At 39.9% G+C, this 25,188-nt stretch overlaps 1 protein-coding gene across 4 annotated transcripts in view; it reads right to left on the bottom strand.

Moving 5' to 3' along the window:
• The window catches only part of LOC135485563 (girdin-like), a 40,964-nt gene that overhangs the window by 10,799 nt on the left and 4,977 nt on the right, over positions 1-25,188 (bottom strand). For 2 of the 4 annotated variants that reach the window (XM_064767702.1, XM_064767704.1), the window contains exons 4-23: positions 21,493-21,562; positions 20,437-20,579; positions 17,360-17,482; positions 16,687-16,707; positions 13,832-14,001; positions 11,247-11,328; positions 10,737-10,895; positions 9,969-10,115; positions 9,638-9,773; positions 6,756-8,143; positions 6,398-6,525; positions 5,977-6,237; positions 5,692-5,788; positions 3,765-4,535; positions 3,256-3,401; positions 2,949-3,038; positions 2,684-2,738; positions 2,383-2,485; positions 1,691-1,801; positions 243-395 (exon numbers count right to left, since the gene is read on the bottom strand). In XM_064767702.1, the coding sequence (XP_064623772.1) occupies positions 243-395; positions 1,691-1,801; positions 2,383-2,485; positions 2,684-2,738; positions 2,949-3,038; positions 3,256-3,401; positions 3,765-4,535; positions 5,692-5,788; positions 5,977-6,237; positions 6,398-6,525; positions 6,756-8,143; positions 9,638-9,773; positions 9,969-10,115; positions 10,737-10,895; positions 11,247-11,328; positions 13,832-14,001; positions 16,687-16,707; positions 17,360-17,482; positions 20,437-20,579; positions 21,493-21,562 (4,354 nt within the window). The remainder of the gene's footprint in view (positions 1-242; positions 396-1,690; positions 1,802-2,382; positions 2,486-2,683; positions 2,739-2,948; positions 3,039-3,255; positions 3,402-3,764; positions 4,536-5,691; positions 5,789-5,976; positions 6,238-6,397; positions 6,526-6,755; positions 8,144-9,637; positions 9,774-9,968; positions 10,116-10,736; positions 10,896-11,246; positions 11,329-13,831; positions 14,002-16,686; positions 16,708-17,359; positions 17,483-20,436; positions 20,580-21,492; positions 21,563-25,188) is intronic. The other 2 variants (XM_064767705.1, XM_064767703.1) reach the window with 2 other exon arrangements.

The raw sequence follows: 25,188 nt of genomic DNA, 5'->3' as shown, positions 1-25,188 counted from the left end.
ATGTGCAGAAAAGTCTCAGTTAACTCTGTTCCTCTTGATCCTACTTAGCTTTTAGCTTTTCTGAATTGCTAGATTATTCCCACCAGGGTTTGATTAGACTTCTAATGCACAGCGGATGCACATGTACCTCCCTGCACCATGCAGCAACATTGCTAAAGCTACATCTCAGCAAATTGCAAATGCGAGTTCTCCAATGAACAGAACAATCGGAAAATGCCTGAAAAGCAAATTTCTCCACCCACCTCTTAGCGTGAATCCTCCTTCATCAGGCTCATCTCTGGACAAAAGATGGATGCCCGTCGTTGATGAGGCAAGACCACGATTCTTCGAAAGTTTGGGTTCCGTCTGGCTCAAGTTGTTTGTGCTTTTGCTACCCTGAAGCTGGCTGTGGACGACTGAAAGCGCAAGATAAATTTTGAAAATGGTGATCAAAATAACAACTTCTATGCAATCCATGACATTATCGGTACTGTATGATATTTCCATCTTGATATATTGATGAATCACAGAGAAGCTACTTGCCCTTGCAAATACAGAATCAAGTCCCCAAGAGAAGTCTATTTCAGTTCTTTTTCTTTTGTACATCTTTTCTCATTATCGTTACTTTATTTCAGAAAACAAATATCTGGTCAATTTTTCAAAATAAGACCATAAATTCCTCCACTTTATGACAAGGTAGTGGATAAACCTTCAAATGCAACTGCATGCACCAACAAATGACACTGCCAGTGCCATCTGTGTAAATATGTCCAAATTATTGCCAACAGTCGGGACCTTATCTAGGCCTACGAATGGCATCAATATTCATGAGCAAAAGTAGAAAACAGAAAGATAAGTATTCCCTTCACCGATCTGTATCTGTTAGAAAGCTTACTGAAGGAGACATGCATTGAATGAAGTAATTTGACACTTCCACTGCCACAGATGTCTAACACATAGGCTGTTAAGAAATACGTCAGCTTAATTTTAAAAGCATTGGCAGAAGGAAAAAACATCAACAAGTATGAAATGGAACAAAAATAAGCCATTAGATGCAAAAAGCTGAGCACAATTTTAGTGCTTTTGGATAATATAACTTAAGAGACAACACTGAGAGAATCAAAGTACTTGAAAGGTGTTTTGCTGTGTTTTGTCTTCAATTAATGACAACAACGCAATACTAACATCAACATGATGAAATTCACTAACCAATGTCAATGGCAGGCCTATGGCCATGACTTTCAAATTGTATGCAACAATTGGACATACCTGTGGACAGAGACACACACCGATACAACATTTAAAACCTGCTGCAGAAGAGACATTTTAATGGAGATGACATTTTTGCACATTTTTAATTTGGCGTAAACTAGATTCCATGTTTGCTGACGAAATTTAACGGTTAATGCACCAAAATCACTTTTCAAATGTGACATCATCTGCAGCAGGCATCAGCTAAGCACAGACATGATACAGAGGAAATTTACAAATATACAAAGAGCTATACCCCACCTCAAGTACAGTTATCATTTTTGTATGATAGATCCCGAATATCACATCACTTTTTGACAGCTCACCAGAATTTCTTGGAAACTGGAGGATTATCTGTTACTTGAGATGCAGTTTACACATAAGTGCAAAGAAGCAAGGTTGAAGCAAGACTATATTATTTTGGTGCCATGCCATGCCAAAATATATCAAAATACTCTACCGGCCGGTTGGCTCATTTTTCGTGGGGGTGGTGTACGTTTTTCAGCAGACAATGGAGCACCACTGAATAGCTGTCCCATACTTTTACTACGGTGTTTTTTGCTTAGGTGACCTGGTGTAACAGGAAGTGTATGGTTATAAAGGAGTTGTGTAGAAATGTACATGTGAATGATCAGACGCAAAAACATTGGCAAAGTCTAGTTTTTTTCTTCAAGAAATATTGCCAAAGTGGTTATTGTAGGAGACCAGTAATGTAACTAAGTTAAGAAATTTACCATAGTTAAAAGGTGTCACGAGGCCTACAAACTTCTTCAAGCAATAAATTAGGGGTTATTTTGATGACCACAGACCCAATGGGAAATGTTGATAGAGTTAAGCTTCACTGTCTCATGAACAGCGTATCATGTATAAACTTGAGTGACTTTACATGGCAATGTACAGCAACACACAACAGTTTTGAAAAAGTTTTCAATCAACCATATCCCAGATTTCTATTTCTATTCACATCTAATGCTGAGAGGAACGTGCAGCCAAACAAACGCAGCCTCCAGAGTAAGTCTCAAATGCATGATAGTGCCGAACAAATGATCACCATTTTCTCACACGGTGCATTACCCATTGGAAGTTAAACTCTATCAGTTTAACCCAGAATCAAATCAAACCAATTTCTTGGTCCTATGTATCAGTGCTCACCATTTCTCCTCCCGTCAGTAGAATCTCCGTATGAACCAAGTGATGAGTTATCGGGACTCCCGGTGGAATGTTCTGGAGTACCACCTTGACTTTTCCTCTGATTCTGCAAAGATGAATATCAAGGTATTCAACATGCAACTCCTAATCTTTTATTGACCGTAAATTTTGAGAGAAGCTATCATACCTTTATCAAGATTTATCACTTTCTCAGATCTTTAAAGCCAAAAACATTTCTATGGAGCAACATTGTTTTCGTTTTCATCTTTCAATCTAGGAATCAATATTTCATTTCGCCACCTACCCTATTGATAAATCCCCTTGCTTTTCTCACAAGATTGGCACCAAAACTACGGCTCCTGCAAAAACAAGGATAGTAAGTTCGAGAAAGTGTTTTGTCTTTGATCTCTACAAATATCTCTACAATACAGCCATGGAAGATCCTCTACACACCAGTCAGCAACAATGATGGAATGAGGGACTTTTAAGTTTATGGTATCCAGGTTTTCCTGAACCTTTTGGAACAAACAATAACCGGACCCAAAACCTAGAATAGAAAAAGTTCTTACTTTTTCGGAGAAGGCTTATAACGTTTGTACTGTTCCATAATCTTTTCTTCCAGTTTCTCTTTCTGTCTTCGAAGGTCTGCAAGTTTTTCCCTGAAAATTAAAACAAATGCACTTGTAGTTAGATTGAGAACTACACTTATCAAAACATTCTAGTGCACAAGAGAGGTTAAAGAAGATGTATGACTTCTAGTATGGCATCAACTGAATTAAATTCATTCAGTGACACCTTTGAGTGACTGAACTGAAGACATAGTGCAGACTCGTGGATGGCTTGTTCAATCTGACTCAAAGGATAAGATTAACTTACAGATATGATCTTTCATCATCATGGGCTTGTTCCTTGCTCTCAAGAGTTTGCGTTAGGAGTTCTTGGTTCTGTGTGAGCAGGGCCTGAAGCTGTAACATCAGGGCCCTGTTCTCCTCCTCCAGCTGGTTATTCATCTGTTGCAGGGCCTGTAACAGATCGCATTCAGGTTAAAACATGTCATAAGACAAAACAATGAAGCAAGTGGCATCAAAAACACAACGATTCATGTTTCTCTTTTTCGAATTGATTTTTGAGAGAGAGCAAATTATTCAGTTGCACTCGTAATGCTTATTAGTCATGTTAGTTGAGACACACTGCAGAAGCACCATATGAAATGGGAAGAGCTCATTCAAGAGCACATTCGACAGCCAACAGCAGGTGACGCTATAGCTGGCGATGCCAAGTGCCGTGATAGGAGAAACTTTGAACTCTTTTACCCATTTTTCTGTTTGATCATCTGATACTTGACTAGGAATAGCAACTGATTATGATTCCTCAATCATACCCACCTCGACCTTGTTAGCCATCTTGGAGACCTCCACGTCCATAGTGTTCAACTGATCCTTACACTCGGCCATATCACCCTGCAACTCTGTATACATCAACTGAAGATTATTATACTCAGACTTGACGGTCTTATGTTCCAACAACAAGTCCTTGAGCTCGCTGTTCAATTTATCATTCAAGTCACGTAGTCGCAAACACTCGTCTTTCACGTTGATGTAATCTGACTGCAGTGAGCCAAGCGACTTAGCCTCATTTCGGATCATATGCCGATCGTGTTCCACAGCCTCGCGTAACACGCCAATGTTCTCTTTTTCACGCAATATCTCCATGTTCGTTCGTTTCAAGTTCTTGTAGTCAGCCTTGAGCTGTTTGTGGACGGATTTTAACGAGCCATGTTCGGAGATCAAGGACTCGTACTCTGATGTGAGTTGTTCATGGAGGGACTGCAGGGCTTCGTGATCAGAGACCAGCGACTCATGAGCACCCTGTAACTCTTCGTGGCTGGACATGAGATGCTCATGATCAGACTCTAAATGACCAAACTGATTCTTCAGCGAGCTGTTCTGTGATTGGAGGGCATTAATCTGGGACTGAAGGGTTGAGGTCTCAACCTGAAGTTTGGCATTCTCCTGCTGCAGAACGTTACACTGCATCTGGAGAGTTGAGACTTGGGAGTGGAGGTTGTTATTCTGGGACTCAAATTTATGGATCCTTTCGTCCATTGCCTTCGACTGTGTTTTCATGATCTTGTTTTCTGCTAACAGGGAGGCATTCTGAAAGAAGAAGAGGGACAGGTTAGAGAGAACAGATCTCTTGGACATTATCTGCACCAGCTAACCACCAGCAGAGTAAACAATACAACCTCTAAACAGCCAATGCATTTTCTTGAGGCATCTTGATAACAAGGTGAGCTTAAAAAACATGGCCACGTCTGCCTTGGTTGTCCCCAAGAAAGCATTTGCCTCAACAGTGCCTTCCCACGCACCCAAAATCTACCCCATCCTAAAGATTCTTCAAATTCACTGACAAGAATAGTACTGGACAGAAAATGTGTATTGAAATTAAGAGAAAAGAATTGAAAAACATCCCAATCACAATGCTCATAGCAAGTGTGATGAAGAGAGAAATGTGACTGCTGTATAACAGCAAAGAGAAATGGTGCTGTTTTAAAATGAAGCCTTGATAACCCAAATGAAATCATTCTGATTCACTTCCAACAAACACTGATACAAATCGGCCACTTGTACAAAATGAAATTCCATCCACAGAATAACAGTAAATTAACTATGACATCAACCAAACAACGACGAATCAAACCTGTCTGTTTAGTTCTATACGTTTTCCATTTATCATTTCTATCTCTTTGTGCAGAGAAGAGTTCTGTAAAGGAATCAGTTAGAACATACAAAACAGGAAGATGTACTGAGAATAGGATAGTGTGAGCATAACTTGGTCCTGGCAAAAGGCTGCCTGCAATGTCATTGGGCATCAGTGATAGCATAGTGACAGAACTACATGTACACTGCATGCAAATCAATGAAGAAGACATCTAAAGACTGATTAGGTTTTAGATCATGGACCAAACAGTCCTAAACTAACCACATTTGGATAGATTCAACAGCTCATGCAAGTACAATACAAGTACGACACATAGTTCATACATGCCAAATGCTAGAAACCTGCCAAGTTTAAACCCAACCCTGCTAGGCATAGCTGACATCCACTGCCTTTCAATGAAGAAATCCCAAATTAATGATTCTCATGCAAGCCCTCAACACAATCATGACGTTTGACTTAGTGAATCTTGATCTAAGGGCAGAAACACTTGACAGCCAGAGGCAACTGTTCAATTTGGGATTTGCTTCTTGCCAAGAAGTGGTATATTACCAAATCTACTGCAGCTGTGATGAACGTCAGAAATAGACTTACTGTTCGCTCCACTTCCACAAGGTGCTCCTGTATGTGGAGAATGTCACGGGCAGGGTTGTTATGGGCAGTCTTTAGGTTCACCTGGGTAACCACTCGGCTGGAAAAAACCAAGAAAGACAAATGAAGACAAGTATAGTTCAGTACACATTTGAAAATGACCAGTCTATCTTAAAATTATCATTTCATGGTACATGACGGAGTGTCAGAAACCCTTTTAGCAGTTGAAGTTCAACTGGCACCATTTGATCTGTTCGTGTCAAACAAAAAGCTTGTCAAAGAACTTACTTAGGTTTACCATCTCCATGAGGTGACATGAGGATGGTGGTGTTCGGGGCCGATCCATCAGGAGAGATTAGCCCATCCTCTTCAACCGCTTGCTGGAGACTATCATACTTCCTCTTGGCGAGTTTTAACTCTGATGAGAGTTTCTGGTTCCTCGCCATGGACTCCTCAAGGCGGCTTTCAAGCGACTGGATTTTCTCACTTTTGATCTCAAGACTCTTCTGGTGGGCTCCAACCATCATAGTTTCAAGGGCTTTGAACCGACTGGAAGAGATGAACAGGTGAAAATAAGACAGGAGAGTCAGAGTCATGAATAAGGAGGACTCACAATTCTTCAAAAGCTTCAAGCTTTACAAAACATTCTTAACAACCTTTCTGTTAACATTAGAATTGTTGGACATCCTCTCCTCTTGTGATTGCTCACCTTTCACCCTCCGTAGATTCTGCCATCAATATCTTCTCCTTGTTGAGCCCAACCTTCTCCAAGTCTTGGGAGAGTTTATCAAGTTCATTACTCAACTGCTGTGACCTGATCTTTTCATTGACAAAATCCTGAAATTTTTTAAATAGTTTTTGAAAACAACTATAAAGGAACAAAGATTAGTCCATTCTGAAACACAAACTCTGCATACTCTATGCGACAGCCCAACATTTATCTCAACAATTAAAGAAGATTGAAGCTACCCATCCAAATTGAGGGCATCAATCAAGTGTGTGCAAAACTAAAGTCAGAGGGTTTGAACAGAAGTCAACCTTTGGTTCAAAACTAGAAGTGTCCTTACCTCTCTCAGTGTTGCCAATGTCTTCTTGTCCATCACATTCTGTTGGAATAAGTCTTTATTCTCCTTCTCTAGTTCACGCACCCGTGTCATCACGTCGCGATTCTTATCCATCGACTTTCGATTGTTCTTGTTCTCCCGATCAACGGCCGCCAACTTTGCACTCAACTCATCGATGGATGAATCCTTGACTTCTGTCATCTGCTGTAACTTCTTCAAGTCCTTCTCTAACAAAGCCTGCTCTTTATGCAGCGCACCATTCTCTTGTTCCAGCTCTGTATTTTCACGCTCCATATCTTCTAACTTCCGCAATGAGACTTTCAATGTTTCTAATGTCTTCCCCAACTTTTGGTTCTCGTTTTCTAACTCCTGATTATCACGTTGTAACTCGTCAACTTTCCTATTGGCAAGTTCCAGACTCTTGGACAACTTCTGGTTATCGTTATCAACGTCAAGAAGATCAATCTCCAACTGGTCGTACTTCATACTATCGATCTTTTGATTCTCTAAAGCTTTCTTCAACTGCTGAATCTCCTTATTCAACTGGTCGTTGTCATGCTCTAAATCCAACACCCGCGACGATGAGTTCTTGATATTTTCTATCACCCGATGCAGACGCTGATTCTCAACAGTCAACGAAATATTCTCTTGCTCCAACTGCTCCACTTTAGCCACAGTTTTCTTGAATGATTCAACATTTTTCGAAAGTTTACGATTCTCGACCTCAAGATCGGACGCCTCCTGTTCTAATGTTTCATACTTATCACAAGTTAATTTCAAAGTAGTGATCATCTTTTGCAAATTAGAATTCTCCCTCTCTAATTTTTCCGTATCACGTTCAAGATCTGATACCTTATTCATGTTATTTTGCAACCGATCGTGTGACTTTTTCAACTGGCGATTGTCAAATTCCATTTTGGACAAGTTGCCCCGTAGTTCTGTCACCGACTCATGTAAACGTTTATTCTCTTTCTCAATGTCTTTGAATCGGATATCTTGAGTCTTTTCATTGCGTTCCCGTAACGTCTCCACCGTCTGCATCAACTGTGCATTCTCCGTCTCCAATTCCTTAACCTGCCGCTCAGCACTTGCCTTAATAACCTCGATCGTCTGCTGCAACTGATCTTTTTCCCGGAACACCTCCTCTGTTGCATGCTCCAACTCGATCACTCGACTGGAATCCTTTGACATCGACGTCTGTAACTTTTCAACTTTCTTTGCCAAACGGTTGTTTTCCTTCTCTAACTCGAGTTGCCGCGTGGTCGACTCTAACATGGAGCCCTCCCTGTTTTCATCGAAGAGTTTCTGGAGTCGCTGGTTCTCAAGTTCTAATCGCAGAACCTTGGCATTGGCAGTCTCACTCAATTGGTCAGATAAGGAGTTTCCTTTTCCTGGAAAGATTTAGGATAACCAATTACCAACTGTTTGAGTGTGACGATCACCTATTTCGTTTTTAACAAGAGTGGACTTTACATCATGGAAAATGGTCCAAGACTTTCAGTGTCCTTTTCTAGTATTTGAACCTCAAGCGTCAATTATCAGCCCTGTTTATCATATATAATATCAATGGTGGCAGACTTTCTGAGTCTACCAGTGAGCTACAATTTGTTTTGCAACATCTGCCAAGAAACGCAAAAGCATTCCGACTTCAACCTAAAGCAAATGGTGAGCCCCAAAGCCCTGACCAGGAAATACCAGCATGTGCAAAGCATATGAACCCATCGGAAGGTCACAGCACTAGAGGGAATATTTTTGTGCAGAAGCAGAGGCTACAATATATCATTGGACAGAATGAATGCAAACGTTCCGGTACAACTTCCGAACAAGGTCAAGTTGTCATACAGTCATTGAGCAGGCCGAAAACCAACTTCTCAAGACCAAAGATGCAGGAAGATGATTTTCTCACATCATACTGTAATTGTCACAAATAAACTACACGTAGCAAGCCCACCAAGCACTGTGAGTGAGGTCCACATAGGAATAGTTGAAAAACCTTTTGGCAGGGAAAGGAAGGGGAATATCTAAGGATGTTCCAAAGCTTTACCTACAGTTCCAACAATGGGTGTGCTGCTTAGCGAAGATAACATGGAATTTGATTGTCAAGTGTAAAGGTAACTCTTTCAGACCGAGAGAAAATTCTGCAAAAAAATAAGCCTCACTATGCCGTGGGCTCAAGGGGATTTAGAATAAGGCAGTGGAAGCATTGACCTGAAATAAACCAATCTCCAACATGAAGCTGCTGGGTAACAGAAGGCTGGGTTTTGGAGAGTGGATGGGCTACCGGCAGCAAGGGAGCTAACAATACTAAAACACCTACTACAACATGAACATCGCATGCCTAAAACACTCACCCCAACCTGCAGATTAACAAAGGAAAAAAATCTCTGGTTTTAGTAAACAAATTCAGACGTTACAGTATTTTTTTTATTTGAAAAGATTAGTGTTCTGGATGAACCACACTTGGTCGCAATAAAAGTGATGAAATATCAGCTTTATCAATAAACTTCAGCCTCTGAATTGATTGAAATGCACCCCGAATGAACTTCGGCTGATTTCTTTTGCTTTTACAGCCTACCACTCAAGCCTTGTTAGAATTAAGATTATTTACGTGTACACACTGTTACAGATATATACAATGACTATCTCTAATTTCATGCAAAATTTATACAATTCTTCATCTTGATAGTCAGCAGGGCCGAGTTGTTCATAAGAATGAAATAAGGGTTTTGGTTATAATACTGCTGGCAAAACTTTATGTGCCGTCACATCCTGGGTTAATTCTCTTTATGAAGTCTTCAGACAATAATATCACTGTGAGAGCTCAAACTGCTATGAACAACCTAGCCATGACATTTAAACTGATTATAGTCTCGCCATGTTCTCACCTCCTGCATCCTTCATTGCTTTGGTCAACTCATGTTCCAGATTGGAGCTCTCATTCATACTACTCTTGATCTCATACTCAAGTCGTGCATTCTCCTCTACCAACTCTTGGATACGCTCACGATCGATATCACGTGCCTGCAAGAACATTAACCATGATATTTGAATCTGCGGTGATAATATTATACAGGGGATGAAACATCCTCAACTCCAACAACACAAGCAACCCAAGACTGGTTTCAGTTCCACGTCTCAGCAAGAGGTGGCAGCAAGGTTTGTCATGGTCAACATCCATGCAGAAGAAGAATCTAGGAAATTACTCAAGGAACTTACGGCAGTCGATTCCTCAAGCTGTTGCTTATATCTCATAATCTCATTCTCCAGTTCTATCACAGTTTCAACTCTCTTGTGGCTGCTCGTCAGCTGATCTTCAAGCATCTGTTTTGTCTCCATCAAGATCGTGTTGTCTTCTCGGAGCTCCTATGGACAGAAATTAAAATCATGGAAGTGACTATTTGGCAAGCCCGGCTCACCAAACTGCGCCTTTTTTCTGCCCTAGATGGAGAGCCGAACTCATGCATATTCAACCATCCAGGAGCTCATTATCATTCGTGGCAACACGGTCAGCAACACTGGAGTTACAGTGAAACGCCTTAAATGCACACTAATGCATTTAACATACTTATCAGTTAAATCATGTTTATGACTTTTTTTGTAAATCCATACAGTCATGTACATGTACATGCTTCTTCATGGATTATTGACCAAAACCCGAGTTTAGTAACAGAAATTGAATCGAGAGCGGGAAGTCGGCCATTGTTTAATATGCGCATATAAATTCGAATATGACGTCACTGCTCTCTGATTGGCCAACATGTTGTAACCTCTCCGGCTCGCCAAAGAGGGTAGTATTTTTGCCCTGTTTGGCAAGCCCGGCTTGCCGAACAGGACAAAAAAAGATGCCTGTTCGGCGAGCGGCTTGCCAAATAGACCCGGCCTAAAATCATTGAAAATCTGAATCAAGGCTGTCATTTACCATAGTTCATGAGCTAGGTTGACACTTATCTCAACCCCAGCATTAGTTACAAGGTTGAGACTTACCTCAACTCTGGCCTTGAAAAACTCCAGCTCATTTAAGCGTTCCTTGTACTTGAGAATTTCAGTCTCGTGCTTGTCTGCTCGGCTGGCCTTCTCTTTGAGGATGTCCAGTTCATCACGGTACGTCCTGGCTGCCCTGGCATCTTGACTTAATGTTAGATTCTAGAGAAATAAAAGGCATAAGTCTCTTTCAACATCAAGTGACTAAAAAACAGTACTGTTTGTACCCCGTCTTATTCTTTACCTTGACGACTCGGCCGTGGGTGGGTGGGGGGGGGGGGTCAATTATGTCTAGGGACCTCAGTGCATTCTCTTTATTGACACAATAATCAAGCTAATTCACTTATTATTTAACAATTTTTTAGGTTTTAGCAAAATATCATTGACAGGGTTAACATATTTAATGTTCTCACAACGTCCAAACATTCACCCAGACACTCAAGACCAGAATGGAATGCACTGATCAAATATTCAACAGGTCCATAAGATGGCAATAGTGTCACGAGTTCTCACCTCATTCCTGAGCTTGGACAACAATGTCTTACTCTCATCTAGTTCCTCCTTCAGCTCTTGAATCAGCTCATTCTTCTCCTCCCTAAAACACAGAAATATTTCAAGTATTATTTGCTGCTAGTATTTTTTTATATCAATTGCGAGTTGAAATATTAAACATGTATGGGTTTGATCTATTGATTAAATGCCAAACTCATTTTCTAAAATTCATTCAAACATATTTCTGCCTGAAATACAAATTATTATGAGTATCACTCTTGACCTTATCAACAGTTATAAATTGTAATGAAACGGCCAGGGGCCATTGTGCTCACCGTATACATCTTTTAGTAGGCAGGATCATGCTTAGTTTAGAGGTGAATATGGTGAACACAATCAGGCATGAAGACTTTTTTTAGATGTGTATTGATGTCAAGTAATAAGACAGGGCAGTATATATAAGTTTATGATCCAACCAATAATTGTCTATGACATCAACAAGATCAATATCGTGTGATTGCTAAGAGTCCCTGCAATAAAAAATTCATCGAAAAAAAGTCATTAATAAGCGAGATATTGCATGTCCTACTTTTTCAGTTTTGACTCCCTGGTGGCCAAATCAAGAATCAGATCAGGCCAAAATTCGGTGTCAGAGATTATCTGATGTAGGGGGTTACATGTACCAACTTTCAAGTTCATAGCTTCAGCAGTTAAGAAACGTGCCATAGTTACACTCTAATGGCCAATTTACGCCATTTGACCTCTGTGACCTAGAAAAGGAGGTCAAATCCAAAAATTGTAGGACATGTGGTGTATCCTTGCTAGAAGTCCCTGCCATAAAAATTTTATCGAAAACAATTCACTCAAATAAGCAAGATATTGCACTTCTTCCTTTTTCCATTATGGCCCCCTGGTGGCCGAATAAAGAATCAGATCAGGCCAAAATTCGGCATCAAAGGTTATCTGATGTAGGGGGTTATATGCACCAAGTTTCAAGTTCATAGCTTTACTGGTTAAGAAACGTGCCATAGTTTACACTCTAACGGCCAATTTACGCCATATGACCTCTGTGACCTTGAAAAGTAGGTCAAATTGAAAACCCGTAAGACATGTGATGTATTCTTCCTAAGAGTACCTACCATAAAAATTTTATCGAAAACAAGTCACTTATAAGCGAGATATCACACTTTTCAGATATCCACTTTTGGCCTCCTGGTGGCAAAGTTGAGAATCAGATCAAACTGAAATTCAGCACCAGAGGCTATGTGATATAGGGGGTTATATGTACCAAGTTTCAAGTTCATAGCTTTAGTGGTTAAGAAACGTGCCATAGTTTACACTCTAACGGCCAATTTACGCCATATGACCTCTGTGACCTTGAAAAGTAGGTCAAATTGAAAACCCGTAAGATATGTGATGTATTCTTCCTAAGAGTACCTACCATAAAAATTTTATCGAAAACAAGTCACTTATAAGCGAGATATCACACTTTTCAGATATCCACTTTTGGCCCCCTGGTGGCAAAGTGGAGAATCAGATCAAACCAAAATTCAGCACCAGAGGCTATGTGATATAGGGGGTTATATGTACCAAGTTTCAAGTTCATAGCTTTAGTGGTTAAGAAACGTGCCATAGTTTACACTCTAATGGCCAATTTACGCCATATGACCTCTGTGACCTTAAAAACAAGGTCAAATTAAAAACCCGTATAATATAAAATGTATATTTGCTATGAGTACCTACAACAAAAGTTTTATCGAAAACAAGTCACTAATAAGCGAGATATCACACTTTTTAGATATCGACATTTGGCCCCCTGGTGGCCAAACAGAGAATCAGATCGGACCGAAAATCAGTGTCAGAGGTCAGCTGACCTAGGGCATTCTGTGTACAAAGTTTCAAGTTCATAGCCCTAGCAGTTAAGAAACGTGCCACTGTTAGGATACGACGACGACGACGACGACGACGACGACGACGACGACGACGACGACGACGACGACGGACACAGCGCTATCGTATAGACTCCCCTTACGGTGAGCCAAAAATGCTGATGTGAAGACTGATGCACAAATGCTACAAATGCCAAATTTTACCAAATTTGCATGCATAGTAACTTGGCAATGGCAAAATGCTTTTGACCTTAATCTGATAACCATAACCATAAGACATTATGCACTGTATTCACCACAACCACTGTGTTAGCTTCTGGTCTTGTTTGACTCTTTCCTTCAGTAAGCAATCTAATGGGGTGTATACGAGGCAGGAAATTAACTGAGCTGAAAATTGATTTGCTTGGACGCTCTTCATTATATCGTTACTATATTGGTAATTAATGGAAGGAAAGGTCAGATGTGGGCAGAATGATTTATCCGTGTATGGGGTAGTGGGTAGAACATAGCGAGATCTACCCTTGTCTCGCCAAGGCGATTGGAGATGCCTGTTTATAGCTAAACACTACTGAAGTATGCATGTAAGCAAGAATTTATAAATATCTAATTCTTATAGTCTTTATTCATTATTGATGTAAGGCATTGACTGTTACTCTAACCACAAAAGTTCATTGGATCTTTTCAAATACTGGTACCAAATCCTGAAGATACACTTACAATTCTTGTCGGATTCGCCTGGTCTTTGCTTTAGCGTCGGCCAACTCAACGCCGAGGTGATGTTTCTCTTGAGCCATGGGGGAGCCACCAGCCATTGTCCCGGCTGCCTTCTGTGCTGCCTCCAGTTGCGACTGGTAGATGTCAAGATTCGTCGTGAGGTCGCGGATTTCCTGTAAAATGTGAGAAAAAAAAATCCATTTTACAACTGCAAGACACTTATAAAAACCTCAGGGGAGAGAGCCGAATCTGATCTTCTACACTTATGAAGATACACAGCCAAAACATTTTCTCTTTTTTAACCTGAATCGATTATTGCTACGATGTATGCAACAGCAAGCTGTGATCAAAGGACAATATATCAATATTGTACTAAAGTACATTTATGGGTTGTTACCACACTTAACATGCTTAGAATCCAGTCACTAATGATTATGCCGCACAACATACTTTCTAGTAATTCATAAATTAATCACACATTCATTCGAAAACAAACTGTTGCAGTGAAGGGCGGAACACAAATATTTTGCATCTAGACCATTACACATTGTCCACCATTTTGCTCTTTGGAGTACATGGACGTCAACTGGCCAGAAGCCATATAAGTTAAAAAGTTAAAAGAGGTGTGTGTCTTGAGATAATGCAGCCCGGCACTAATGATCTTTCCTGCTTTTCTGCATAGAGGGCAGTTCTGGGATGTCTGCACATTTTTGGATGAAAACCTGCAGCGCCCCTACACATGAACTCTGCGAGCAATTGTCATAAGTCCCTGCAAGGATTCTCTCGAGACACGTCTCTCCTTTTTTCTCTTTTTAGCCTTAATTGTTTCGACACCAACAGCTTTTGACAAGGCCTCAACCGACAACTCATGCATTAGGCATTTACAAACAGAGGATTTCCACATATATGACCAACATCAAGTCATAAAGCCTTTTCTAAGCCGAGCAAAGTGTTTATAAATATGGCAGGTATGTTTGAAATGATAACAATTCAGAGGTCAACCACTCTATGCCAGGCCTAAGGTCAATGTTTTACTATCAATTACTCTGTCTTTGCATTAACACATGGGTGCAAAAATGTTTTCAGGGATAAAATATCATTTGGCAACGCTATGTATTATGTATAAAAATGTCCAGAATGGAATGATATTCATCTCAATGTGTATTCATGAAGACACTGTGGCTGCATTTTGATACATAAGGCTAATGTATGTCCTTCTTGAGAAAGCAGAAGCTTTTGCTCAGTCAAAGCAGAAATGTTGCAAAAAACACATAAGCATGCAGGGAAGCATTTCTGTCGATGTTCTCAAGTTCAAAATTGTCAAAATATCTATATCTTGAATCCAGCCAACTCCAGATGATGGGAAACATAATAAAGCAGCACAAACATCTGCATGCATAGAAATGAGCCAAAGTCACCCAGGAGAATCAGCACAACATTTCTAGAGGGCAATCTCAAGCTCGGATTAAGCTAGGATTTCCTGGGAATGTCATCCCTATTCCTAATGTCACCTCATGCTACCTCAATCCGAGCCCAACTGTGCTGATTGTCCAGGTTGAGTCTCCCACAACTACCTGACACCATTGGGAGAGATTGACTACCAAACCAGCAAGAAATCATTTGACGGAACAATACCAAAACAGTAAGTCAATACTATGAAACCCATCCTAATATGAGGTTACCGTACTAATTTTCCAAATCCATGCCACAGGAAGATACAAACAAGACAAAACAGCAATCACTGAATAACCTAAAACCATTACTTACAATCTAGAATCAGATATGAAACAAAAGGAAAGGTTCCTATAAAGCTTTTTATTTGTGTTGACTGGTAAAGAGAAACCAAACAGGGCTGTCCGTAGCTAGAGCCAGCAACATCTTTGCTTTTTTGGAACGTTGAAAGCAATGGGGTTTCCACTCAATTTGGGATGATTGCCAATAGTTTGGCAAAAGGAAGGTTCAGTTTTTGCAGAAGGGCAATGGTGTTCTTATAGGAGTTATAAACAAGGAACATCAGTAGGCTAAAGGCGGATATGACCGTCAACTCAGTTTCCATAAACCAGGTAACGTTCATGCGGTGGTTTTCCACTGTAGTGGCATCAGTTACATCCACAAGAATGATTGCAAATTTCACCTCGTGATATAAGTCTACCTTGCCAGGTACTTTTCAATCACTTTGTTAATGTAGTCAATGTCAAGGAGAAAATAGTGCCTTTCTATTCATGAACAGCTGAGCCAAAACCTCTCGATTTATACACTTTTTATGATTCCACCAATCAAGCAAAACAATGCATTTTCTGCTCATTAGTTGACAATGAGGCCAACAACATCCTTGATTTGTGGCCACAGATCAATTTATATTCGTCAACTGTTTGGAGCAAGAATATATCACAGAGTTGTCAAAATTGGATATCTGCAACTGAATATTGTCTGTGCAAGAAGCTAAGGAGTGCTGAGGACAGAAAGTTGCTGTGTTCATTCTCAGTCATCATCATTCCGGTATCCTGAGTGACCATATCTATGGTATCAAAAGGTCCACATTAGTGCCTTGATTGGAGTTCAAGATGTAAACAAACCCAAGGTGCCCTGCATAATTTGCCGTGTATGGCTATAGTGAAGAATCCCCAGTGCCATCTTATGGGTATAGTGCCCAAGTAGACAGAAACAGAAAACCAAGTCTCTAGCACTAAGATTAGGGTTTCTTCTTTGACAGATCCAGTCCTAGATGATGCATATGAGTGCACATTGATCATAGAGTACAACAGATTTTGCTATGATCGTCAAGTTTGCATTTGAATTGCAGCCATATAGAAAGGGTTGAAGTATGCTAAAGCGGTAGACCATAAGAAGGGGTTAACCTGATTTTGAGATTCCACAAACTGAAAAACGAAACAATGAATATTGAAATGGCAAGGTATGAAGTGGGCTATTGTGGCTATATCATAACGATTGGTTGCATGACGGCTAGAAAGATTACAATCAATCAGTCTGAAGCTTCAAGGAGGGGAGTTTTCACTATTAAAGGAAATATCGCAGCATGTGAGAGAGCCACTCATATTATTGTAGCCTCACTCCACCATCAACAGGGAATTATGAGAAGTTAACTACCTAATTATAAGTCATGTATTTGAGCTATCAAGTATCCATGTTCCTCCTCCACAACAGGTGATAAAGAGAAAGGAACACACTACAATCACACAATATTGATTCAGCACTTTCATCTCCACAGCTTTCATCTATTGGACCGCTAAGCAATATTGATCACAGCTAGCCACTAATCATGTGGCTATATAGCTTTCCAATCAATTATACAAATATCAATAGTTGATTAGGGGGTAGATTATCATTATCAAGTGTTACTATTTTTCCAGCTGGTTGTTACCTTTAATCTTCCGGGGATATTTCCCGCAAATAATGGAAATAAACTGTAAAGGGATCAAATCATTATCACAGTACTACAATTAGAAAAGCCTTTCTCTGACCTGAAGCCTTCTTTTTCGAAACACCCCTAAGTGTGATTCTTATATTTACCTCAACGAATCCATCCCTTTCTCTGAGCAGACTCTTCAAGTGATTGCAGAGGATCTTGGTATGCTCGGGATCCATGTCCTCACCGATGTCCATCGAACAAACATTCTTTCTGTCATCCGTGATCTGAAAGAAAACGATTTAAGACTCTCATTCGCAAAACAGCAATGAGGACATCACAAAATCAAAGATTTCTCTGCAAAATCATGGTGTCTGAAAAATGCAAATGTTTTGCTTGTGACTATTGGGCAAATGCATTGCAAACATTTAATCAATCAGCTTGCCAATACACCATATTGCAGTGCATTAAGTAAAATACCAAAGCGCTACATGTACAACTGCCGATCCTGCAAGCACTGAGATGCATCATGGCCAATGCTTGCAACTTAAGAGACTAATCTCCCTCTGGCAATGAAGAGAGGACCTCAGAGTCGACTGCCAGGTTTAGAGGAGACAGGCCTGATTTTGCAGTAAAGCCAGCTAGAGATAACGGCTGAACCAACAACCTTCAGAAAAAGAAACTTGCAACAATCAAAATAAAGTTTCAGCTGATCTCAATCAAAGATTTTAGCCTATATTTTTGAAAGTGTCGTCACTGGGAATGCTCGACAGAAATACCCGGCTCCTGTGTCATTTCCAAGCAAAGCCAGGCCGGAGGATATTTGCTATGAAAATACCTAGAACAATACGACAGAGTGTAAAACAGTGCCATCACTCCATTGTGCCATTTCCATGCCTTGAAGGGATACCAAAACCGTACTACAACAATAATGCGATTACATAAAATGTGATATCTCTGTGTGATTAACACTGCAGCAATGTTAAACTCTACTGTCTCTCCTACCACAGTTCATGCTTCATGAGTTGGACCTTGTGCTCACCTGTAGTGTTGGTGATGGTTACAAAGGTCAACAGTGAGTTTAAGATGAATACTCTCACCACAATATTACAGCGGTGCAAAGTTATAGACCATAGGGGACTATCAAGTCCCTTTCAAGTTAGGAAAGTACAAGCATGGCAGATCATTAAAGCTGAACTGTCAACAATGCTTCAATCACGATTTGCACTGAAGTCATCATAACACATCCAGCTAAGGGGAAGCAAGCTGGAAGGGGAGGAGAATATGGAAAGCATCGGTGCTAAACTCGTCTCGGAAGTTGTGTCGAGAAATGAAACTTGACTTTTTCGCTAGTATGCCAACAATAGTATGCCAAAATATACAAACATCAAACATATCATAAAGACCCACCGTATTTTGTTATATGCCCTAAGCTACATAACCATGAATCGTACTACAAACATGATAGTGAATATGCAATGAGACCATATAATATACAGCACACCTGCGGTGGTAGAATTGAGAAAGGAATACGATAAACAGCTGATAATACATGATCAGTCGCTGAAAAAACATGATCTGACAGACACATCATAATCAGCTTGCAGCATGTTTCCACCATGCAATGAATGACATCATGTCTGAAGTCCTCATTTTCCTCATAGGTGTATAGTTCATGTTCAGACAGTTATTTTGGTAGTCACGCTGCACAACCAGAGCAGCATTCTTGAATTTAGAGTCAACTTATCTCTGCACTCTGGTTGTGACTATGAAAATACACTTTTGTGGATTATTTGGATGGAGAGGGGACCAGCTGTTCCATATTGCTCCTTTGGATACAACACTTGAAACTAAAGGTACAGCATCAAAATTCAAGGTCAAATGTCATGCAATGCTAAGGTACATTAAAATTACAGTAGTGATACGACCCACCGCTCAAATAAACACAGCAACCTTCACTAAGTATGCCAATTAAGCTAACCATGCTCTGATCAGTTTGCCAATGGGAGAATTATTGGTTAATTATTAACTTAAGTATGAGCTTGTCAAAATATTGATCTACTGATAGCACATTGATAATCAAGGGGGATTTGAATATTGCTTAGAGTTAGACTGAGAATATTGGGACTGAGTGACGCAGCATCCGTAACACTACATCCACCCCTGGCCTACTGGTTTTTGGCCGCGTGGGTGACTCACACATGAAGTGAGGACTCCTCCCGAACTGTTGAACCAATAGTCCACAACTGGACTGAAGCATTTGCGCATCAGCTTTAAGAGTCTTCAGCCTTAATACAGTTCACGCTCATCTGCCAATAGGTTTCCCTGGCAACGACAATGGGAATACTTGATTAACACCTGCTTACGTTAAATTTTGCTTATTTGCATTTTCAAATAAGTACTTTACATTCAAAAATGGTAAAGCTGTTCACTGTCCTTCAATAGGAAACCATCATATGACATAATCTTATCAGCATACATTGATTATAAACTCATGGATTAGTATGTTGAACAAGGTCAACCCTGTCAAAATCGAATACTTCAGACTAATAATTTGACTTTTGATGAAATTAAAGGGATTATAACTTTTGATAGATAGTATTATTATCTTGTGTAATTTACAAACTAATGATCCCAGTATGTCAATGTTATTATTCTTCAAGGCAAATCATGACGCTTTATTGTTAACTGTCTCAAAGGTTGCATCTGTTGAATCCCCAGTCTTGGGTGACCATAAATGACTAGCCGTTGGCCACTTTGTCAAACACTCAATGATGAAGTAAAGAAGACTAATGGGTGGTACTTTGGTTTCTGGTCCAGGCAATGGCCACACCTTTGACATGTTTGACCATAAACGTAAAGAGAGATAACCCTTACCAGGAATGGTGTGCCCTTAACCAAGTCTGAATGATCACAGCTTGATTCAAGGAGCACTTCAGGACAAGCTAGCAGCATATCACCACCTATTTATGACACTTGGGGCATACTTAGACCCTCTCATAATGTCCTCTTCAAGCCTTGCATTCTTGGTCAAGCAGTTTTCTAATGACACCAGGAAATACAGTGTTAACCCTAGACTAGACTACATTGTTAACCCTAGACTGAGGCAACCAAGTAGGAGATGCTCAACATGGTACAACCATGTATCATACGCAGACCTTTGGTTGGGTATCCAATGTTTTGATATTCTCAATGATAGCAAAATGACTTGCAAAAGGTCACAAACTATGACAAGACTCACCTCTTGAATAAGGTTGACCATCTCATGCTGCACTTCAATATCCAATGACTTGATATTCTCAATGAAGTCTTCTTTCTGTTCGCACTGGACGGCACAACCCAGCAGCAGTAACAACGCCTTACGGATTTCTTCTTCGGCTTGTTCTGGAAGTAGAAAGGAATATTTTAGATCACTCGACGAAGCAACTGATGAAATGAAAGTGAAGATATTCCACCAATGAACTTGAGGAATCCCATTCCAACCGTTAGAAAATGATAGTTCTGCCTCAGGAACTTCTTTGATGATAAAGTGTCCTGCCTCAGGAACCTCTTTGAGTAGTAAGTTGAATTTGATTATCACTTCAGTGCACTGCTACAAATCAATGGAAATTTTGTTTTGCAAACTTAGCAGGACTCATTTTGTTAAAATCATAATAAAACAGTTCTGCGCATCCATTTACTAAATCCATTAGTGTATTATCACTAGATCAGTACCATAATGAAATGAATAATGTCCTTTATTCTTTTTCCTTTTATAATAATATATTGTAGAAAAAAGCACACTGCGTGCACTTTATGGACATATGACCATTGAACCAGCCATGCCAGCAGTGCGTATATCTATTCAAAATGACAACTTTCAAATGGACTTGAAATGATTCAATCTTTAGGAAATGGTGTTATTTTCATACATCAAACGGTAAATATCAAAGGTTGCTTCAAAATGGGAAGCCACTCGCCTAGAACCGGTGTCAACAAGACATAAATCATGCATCAGATGTGCTTGTGCATAGACATTAAAACAGAGGTGAAAAGTGCAAAGGAAACTAAAGTAATCATGAAGAAGTATGTGCCAAATTGGGAGGCTAAGGCGCACAAAGACCATTATGGTGGCATGGATGAAACAGTAGGCAAAATTACGAGCAAAACTAATATAACGTTGATCCTAAGATTTGCGGTTCCAACACATCATCAAGATGATAATTGAGTTGACACTATGTTTTCTCCTATTGTTAATATAAACGCTTATTTCAAGAAACCACTTTTTAAAAGACTAGCCTACAAAGATGTAGTGTACCTGAGTGTGGTTCTCTGCTGATGGCGAGTACGTTTGGAAGTTTCATCACAATAAATTGCTGCAGACAATCCTGGAAAGATAAAGGAGAACAGACACATTAGCTACGTCAATTCATGTATAATATCAGTAGTTTGGCTTCATCTTGATGATGAGATTTCAACAAAACGATGACAACTTTGGTCAGGATGTCATAATATGCATGTATATGTCTGTAAGTAATGTACCTAACATTATCATATTCATAATTGGAGGAAACAAAATAATCTCACAAACACTTTATCACCAACACAATGTTGGCATCAAAATGACAGATCAATTTATCAAAATCCAAAAATCAATAGAGAAATCTCACTGGGATATAAAACAACATCAAATTTTATAGTACCACAGTGGAAGGTATATTGACCAAAACCAGTCTGGGGCACTTGTTGGAGCAGGGTGACACCTCACACATGACTCACCTAATCAGACATGAATGTTTCATAAGACACCAATTCCGTCATTTTCCTCCCGCCCAAACCAGGGTACTATTGACACTAAATAGCACCTGAGCTAGCCATATTGCTATGTTGTCGTGGTAACGTCAACAAACTATCAAACATGGCTTCCCACCCAATGAGTCAGTATAGAACAACCAGTGGAAGCTAGGAACTGCAATGAGCTGCACAGCCACAGGGTAATTGATTGGAAAGTTGGATTAAAACAACTAGAGGCGAAAGGGCCGTCTGCCTTTGATCCTTTATTCAGATATGACCAATCAAATAAAGAGTGTGAAATTACCTTCCATACTTTTAAAAAGGGCTCCTCCCAAGAAAAATGTCCTGCAAGACAATACATGCATCAAGAATGTAAGGACAGACAAATAATGTCTGTTTTTAAAGCCCAACCTGGGGTATAAAATGGAGAGGAAACAGGTCAACTTATCACTTTCTGGTTGAGCAGTATAGTGAGATGTTCTCATAGTATATTTCATGTCATGCATTATATATCATGTATGTCATGCATTATGCATTTAGTATGCACTATAGAAGCTGCCTGGATGAGTCATCACTTGGACCAAGCAAAACAATCCATTTAGCCTCAACACACTATCAATGAAAGAGCACAAAATGGTTCTTTATGAGACAGATATTCAGTAACCCATTCATCCTTTTTGTGGTTTCTCGTACATGTATACTATGTATGCTCCAGTTAAGAAGGTTTAAATGGTGCCATAAAGAAAACCTGACAAATTATGTTTGCACCATTCGGAAAATTTAGGCCCAAATACACCATAAGAATACTAGAATAGTGCCTTTTGATGCGCTGTTTAGGCCTTTGGTGGGCCTATGGCGCCCATCAGGTGCGACAAGATAACATTCCTATGCATGCAGGGCTTCCGGTGGTTTTCCTCACTTTCTCGCACAATGGGACAGCGTGAATGCATGAAAGGGGACAGGTATATTTTCCTAAGACCTATAATCGATCACAACACTCAATATCAAACTTGACTATTGATAACTGATTACAACCTATATCTGCAAAATTTGTCCATATATTGACACCGAATTTAGTGAATTATTGCATTATGAATCTGCCCAATCAAGGGTGAAATGAATTTGGAAGTTTACCAGGTTGAGGTAAGGTTGTCATCTTTTCATATGGTTTTCTGAAGAAAGTAAATTCCACACAACGACAAGAATATCATTAGGACTAGAATTCTATAGTCTCTAGTGCAAATAAGTCTGAGAAAAACATAATTCAAAATTTCTCACTGGGTGCGTCATTGAGCACTTTTGTGTCCGATTTGTGTAGGCCTACCTCATTTACTGTTGATCAATGAGTGCATGTAACTACTCTCAGGACTTTCACCCTTGATAATATGCAGACCCAATGTTATCATATTATCATGCTGTGACTAATTGTAGATTAAATTAGAAATAAGATATACCAAAAGAAAACCACCGCATGATGTTGGGCAGAGTCAACTGGGTATGATGACCATAAAATCAAAAATGTATGTATAATGACACGTACACATTTCTGAAAAAGACAGCAGCTCCTGGCTAGGTCACATTATTTAGTTTTTGGGGAAACATTGCACCTAGTTTAGGTTCCAGGATATGATAAGGCAAGATTATACCAGTACATTATAATACTACACAAAATATCACTGTAACAACATAAGGCCAACATAACCTGACAATATCAGAGTACGAGATAAAACTGTTGATTGAAGTGATGCCAGTTAAGTGAGGTGAATTGGCGAGATATTTATTCTCAATAATAAGGTTATTTATACTACAAACATATTCATTTAGGTTTATATCAATTTGATATGGTCCAAAACGAGCCCTATTAACAGTTCTGAGTCAGCACTATTTGCAATTATCAGTGTCAAAACTTGTAATCTGGTTGGGTTATCAGTGGGTGTTTCCCCAGTGAGTCACAGGATATGACCTAGACTGTCACCCCGACACCCCGGGACCTTAATAATGTGGAATTCTAAATAATTTTGGTTGATATCATAGCCAGCTTGAGATGTCCCAGAGGCACAGGTTCAGAAAAAGCTGTCATAAATTATGACTGCTAATTTGGGTTCCACGTGGCACGTCTCATTCAGAGGACAAGGCAATCAAAGTTAAGTGATTTGTCAAAGATCACAAGTAATGTCTAACAGAGTAGGGAATGATACCAGCAAGTGGGAGCCAGTCACCTTCACCACTGGTTACAGGAAAATTCGTCCCCGGATAATTCGTCCCCGGAAAATTCGTCCCCGCAAATTCGTCCCCGGATAATTCGTCCCCAAGGAAAATTCGTCCCCGGAAAATTCGTCCCCGAGGATAATTCGTCCCCGAGGATAATTCGTCCCCGGAAAATTTGTCCCCGAGGATAATTCGTCCCTGGAAAGTTCGTCCCCGAGGATAATTCGTCCCCAGAAAATTTTACAAAGTTGAAAGTTTCTGACTTTACTTTCTAAGACTCTTCAGTGTTGTCGAATGGACTGTAGTAATAACTACTACTATCGATTTTTCTCATTCAGTGTAACACCTCTCTTTACTACCATACTAGCTAGTTACCTACCCCACTATTTTTATAGTAGGTAGAAGTAAGCAGGCGAAATATTTTATTGAAGAATTTAGAGCTTTTCTTTCATTCTGACCAGTAAAAATACTTATTTAAAAAAAAAAAATTATTTCGCCTGCCTACCTCTACCTACTATGAAAAGAGTGGAGTAGGTAACTAGCTGGTAGGGTAGTAAAGAGAGATATAATGAATGAGAAAAGTCGAAAGCAGTAAGTAGTAGTTATTACTAGAAAGTAATGTCAGAAACTTTCAACTTTTGTTTAATTTTCCGGGGACGAATTATCTTCGAGGGCGAATTTCCCAGGGATGAATTATCCTAGGGGACATATTTTCCGGGGAGGAAATTTTCCTAGGGGACTAATTTTCCAGGGACGAATAATCCTCGAGGACGAATTTTCCTCGGGGACGAATTTTCCGGTGACGAATTTTCCTCGGGGACGAATTTTCCAGGGACGAATTTTCCTCGGGGACGAATTTTCCAGGGACGAATTTTCCTCGGGGACGAATTTTCCGGGGACGAATTTTCCTCGGGGACGAATTTTCCGGGGACGAATTTTCCTAGGGGACGAATTTTCCGGGGACGAGTTTTCCGGGGACGAATTTTCCAGGGACGAATTTTCCTAGAGCCTT

Source organism: Lineus longissimus, chromosome 3 (assembly GCF_910592395.1).
Source record: "Lineus longissimus chromosome 3, tnLinLong1.2, whole genome shotgun sequence".
NCBI lineage: Eukaryota > Metazoa > Nemertea > Pilidiophora > Heteronemertea > Lineidae > Lineus > Lineus longissimus.
Note: the sequence above shows the minus strand (reverse complement) of the source record. Positions and strands in the feature narration are given on the sequence as shown.